At 45.9% G+C, this 4,658-nt stretch overlaps 1 protein-coding gene across 1 annotated transcript; it reads right to left on the reverse strand.

Moving 5' to 3' along the window:
- On the reverse strand, positions 1-3,777 carry chn2 (chimerin 2; the record flags this gene model as incomplete). Its single annotated transcript, XM_084471831.1, has 7 exons — positions 1-172; positions 362-467; positions 593-730; positions 963-1,040; positions 1,282-1,455; positions 2,450-2,534; positions 3,529-3,777. The coding sequence occupies 7 exons, from the start codon at positions 3,775-3,777 to the stop codon at positions 1-3; spliced, it is 1,002 nt and encodes a 333-aa protein (XP_084327957.1).
- Between the last annotated feature and the right edge of the window lie 881 nt (positions 3,778-4,658).

Raw genomic sequence — 4,658 nt, forward strand, 5'->3', positions numbered from 1 at the left:
TCAGAATAATACATCTTCATGCTCAATCATCAGCTGGATGACTAGTTTCTGCTGCCTCATGTCATTCAGAGTTGCCAGTGGATTCTGCTCAGGTGGCTGCATTAACGTCGGCCCAAACACAATCCCCAGGTTGTCAGCATTCATTAAATTGTCCTTTTCAAACATTGTCACCCTGCAAAGAGGCATACAAAATAAAGTTAAACATTTAAATAAAAAAATATTCAATAAAACAACTTTTAAATACAGAATAACAAAAAAAAATGTTTCAAATGTTGATACATATTTAAAGTTCAGTTCATATGATATTGAAGTTAATTTGAATACATATTGATCCCTGATATTGTAAGATGTGTGAACTGACCTTCTGAGATGGGCCATCAGGTAGCGCAGCGTCTCGTAGTGTGCAGGAGGGAGCTGCAGCAGACTTTCATGGATACCCTCCAACCTGGAGTCAGCATTGGTGTTTTCTACAAGAGCACATAACACAATTCAGCATCATCAAATGCAAAATAAAAAATTGCATCCCCCTAACCTTTGTCACGTGAATGCTCTACCAACTATACTGAACCACCCAGATGTTTGTGTTTCTTACTTGCAGCTGTAATAAATGTGGAGTAGAGGTCAAAGGTGATGACCGGAATGGGCAGGTCTCTCAGGTAGAGCTTCAATGCTCCGGCAATGATGTTGATATCTGCATAAACGTCAGCGCTGATGTCAGTCTTCTCCCCATCTGTTGACAGACGAGTGTGTGTGAATACACAGTATGTTGATGTGACTCGACCATGAGGTGCACACCGGGGGGTCACAGGGCGTTAATGTATCACACAGAGCTGGTTCTGTTAGGCCTCAGCTCCCGGTGAAATGAGTTTAATTTAAAACTGTTCTCTCCTCCCCAACTTCAAACAAGAAGCAGACCCAGTGCCAAGAGATGTAATTATTTTATTAGACTAAAGCAAACAGACCTCGGTCAAAGGCGAGCCTCACATCATCGACGTGCTCGGAGAAGCCTGACACGCGGTACAGTCCCTCTGACTTTAGACCTGGAAATTAAAAATAAAGTGGAGGCTTGTGTTCTGTTTTCTTTCCTGAAAGCAACAACTTTTTACTTTGCTGCACAGAATTGATATCAGGGGAACAGTTGAGTTCTTGTTCAGAAACGTACAGAGCAGACTGACACACACTGGTTATAAAACATTTACAGAAAAATAGATTTTCGGAACATAAAGTGCAAAAAAAAGAAAAAAGCAATATTCCAACTGAATAGTAGGAGATTTGTTTTACCTCTCAACTCTATTTCTCGAATACACATGTCCACCACCATGGGCCTTGTTGCATTATGAGCCTTGACCAAGGTGGTGAGGTCACAGCTGAAGATTTTCTTTATTCTGCGGAGGTCTGGCTGGCAGTCGCTGGGAACCAATTTGGAGCACTGCTTGTGTACATTCAGTCCACAATCTGAGATCAAATGTGAGTGAGAAAGAGGCAAAGATAACATACACCAATCAGAAGACAGAGACAATGGTTAACTATTAGACAGTACACAGCCTAGCCCACATGGAGACAGTATATGCTGGGTAGGGGACAGGAACAGAAGCAGGGAGTTTGGTGGGTGGCGAGAGGGCGTTGTGTACGACCCGCTACCCATGAGGTACCTCGTAATAAAAGGTGGACAGACCCAAAGAATGGAGCTTTTTGAGTGCTTGTTGCAGGATGTGTCTGCGGACCTTGACAGAGCGGTGAACCAAATGACCTGGCCCTCTTACAGCCTGCTGCTGCTGGGGGCCTGCTCTTTCGATGCATCATTATTCTTAGTCAACGGTTTTCTGAGAAGCACCAAATGATGAGACATAGGATCGAAATATGGAGAAAATAGGACAAAGAAATCTCTGGTTTTGTCCCACAGCACATGGGGTGTCTGATGATAGTGGGTTTGGCCTCAGGCCCGTCACCGTGGATAATGGCTCGACAAGCAGCCCTCTGTGTGAGGGGGAAGGCCTCTGAATCGCTCTCTCTCTTATAGAACTTGTATAACTCAGGAATCTTACGACCTCTTTAACAGAGGATTGAAATATCTACTAAAACACAACAACATAATCCGTCCTATCTGCTCCTGTACTGGGCGGCTATCAACAACGTTGTTTTGGTTGGTTGCCACATATGGAAAGTTGTTTATGGGTATCCCTGGATTTATGAAATGTATAACTACTATATAACTGTGTGATATAGAGTACAGACAGTGATATACTTGATAATACTGTTAATACTTATAAAAAGTATTAACCTGACTGCAGAAATATGAATACAGCATTTACAACGCAAATAGTAGTAGACTGAGTTGAGATCCCTTTTGTGTTTTGGAAGAGTCTGTATCTGCATGATAGTCCACACTACAACTGTATAGAGCAGAGTGGTGCTCAAATGGAAATATGAAATGATAATGTTTGTTTACCTGAGCATCGGACGCCCTGGGCTATGAGACCCCACATGAAGTTGGCACAGTACTCGCACCAGTGTGGCCCACGGAACGTGTGCACCTGGAGATCAAGACAAGACGGACACGGAGAGAGACCGAAGAGATGAATATGTCTGTTCATGGACTGTAGACAGACCACAGGAGTTACAAGCCACATAACACAATACAATACAATACCTCCCCCTCCCCCATGCCAAATGAGCACATTTGGATATACACAGGGCAGATTAAGGGATAACGTTGGTGTTGCTGACATCTGTTTCTGGGCTGTGAGACAAACTGAAACACCCACACAACCCAAGCAACCGATGTATGACAGACGCTTCCATGAACAAAATACATGTCTTTGTTCACAAGTGCACGTGCAATCACAAGCACTTGGCAGACACACACACACACACACACACACACACACACACACACACACACACACACACACAGGTAACAGAAGCTTCACATCATTACTATAAGATCTGCAAGTGAAGGTATCAGAGGAGTAGATGACGTTTTGTTCTTTAAAAGCAGACTCTGAGCCTGAGGATATTTAAGCCTTTTAACTGAAACTTGAGATAGAAACACTCTTTCTTAACACAATATAAACTATGTTTAGTCGAGTGCTAAGGCAAAGTATTAGGGATCTTATTTTGTGGTCAAACGCAAAATAAGTGAAGTTACAAATTGTGCCAGTTTTATCGAGAGCAGAGCATGGATTGTGATATATTTGTAATATATAACATTTTCAGCAGAAATTCTTTCAGAATCCATCCTGCAGCCATACAGCATGGAAATGGTTATTGTATATGTTCTTCTCAGAAGAGGATACAAAGCAACCTTAACGCCTGACAGGAAGGCACATTTTTAAGTTCCCAGGTTGAGATCAAACACGCCCAGGTCAGGTGGGGAACCTTCGGAAGCGTCCCTAGACAGCGAGGCCATAGGGATAGGGATAGGGTTAGGGGTTAGCGTTAGGGTTAGGGATAGGGTTAGGGTCAGGGGTAAGGGATAGGGATAGGGGTTAGGGTTGGGGTAAGGGATAGGGTTAGGGTTAGGGTTACCTTGAAGCTGTGGCCCTTGGTGTAGGGACCCGTCTTCTCAGGGCTGTCTCTCAGGGCACTGCGCCGCACAGCAGGAGAGGAGATCTGAGGACAGGATGCCAACAACTTAATAGGTTTCCACAGTAGCGTTCCTCTGCTTCCCAGTTTCACTCCCAGGGCCAACGCAAGCAGCTTCCTCTCCTGTCTCTTGTGGCCCTTTGGGGCTATGAGCTCCCCTCCGGGCCCTCCGGGGCTCTCGTCCACATCCATGGCTGCTGACCACCACCAGGAAGGTCCTCGCAGACCCTCCCTCACCCAGCGAGTGTCTGGAGGCCAGACGATGTGACGCTGCAACAGCCAGTGGCAGTAAACACACGACTGATAGACTGAAGCCCTATGTCAGGAGTAAGAGGAAGAGGAAGGAGGAGGGGGGGGGGCAGTGTTGCTTCTAATGGTTCGTCGGTCAAGGGGGGGTTTGGGGGAGGAGGGAGTGAAAAAGCAACAAGAGCAAGCAAGAGTAGAGCAGCAGCAGGAGAGAGTAGCTTGAGGGCAGGAGTGTGCCTCATACAATGAGCCTCATTCAGAGAGAGAGAGAGAGAGAGAGAGAGAGAGAGAGAGAGAGAGAGAGACACACACACACACGCACAGACACACACACACACACACACACACACACACACACACACAGAGGGAGAGAGAGACAGAGAGAGAGAGAGAGAGAGAGAGAGAGAGAGAGAGAGAGAGAGAGAGAGAGAGAGAGAGAGAGAGAGAGAGAGAGAAACAGAGAGAGAGAGAGAGACACACAGAGAGACACAGAGAGAGTGGCAGGGGAGAGGTTGGTAGTAAGGTGCTTTCAGGGTTTGGATCTCTTGGGTCACTAGATCGGCCCGCACTCGGTCAGCCAGAGGGCAGAAACCATGGCACCATTAGCATGCAACCTTCTGGATAGACTCCCCTTCACTTAGCAGGGGGATAATGCTCTGGCTCTCAGCAGCCACCAACTAGACACAGGTCTCTACACACAATGGGAGTTGTAGCAGCGCTTATGATACAGAATCCCTCCCTTCATATGTCAGTCTGTCCCTCCCTGGTGTGGACCTACTCATACTCTTTGAACAAAAATCTAACTACCAACATCCCAACTAGACCAT

This window comes from Micromesistius poutassou, assembly GCF_964030765.1.
Source record: "Micromesistius poutassou genome assembly, chromosome: 8".
Classification (NCBI taxonomy): domain Eukaryota; kingdom Metazoa; phylum Chordata; class Actinopteri; order Gadiformes; family Gadidae; genus Micromesistius; species Micromesistius poutassou.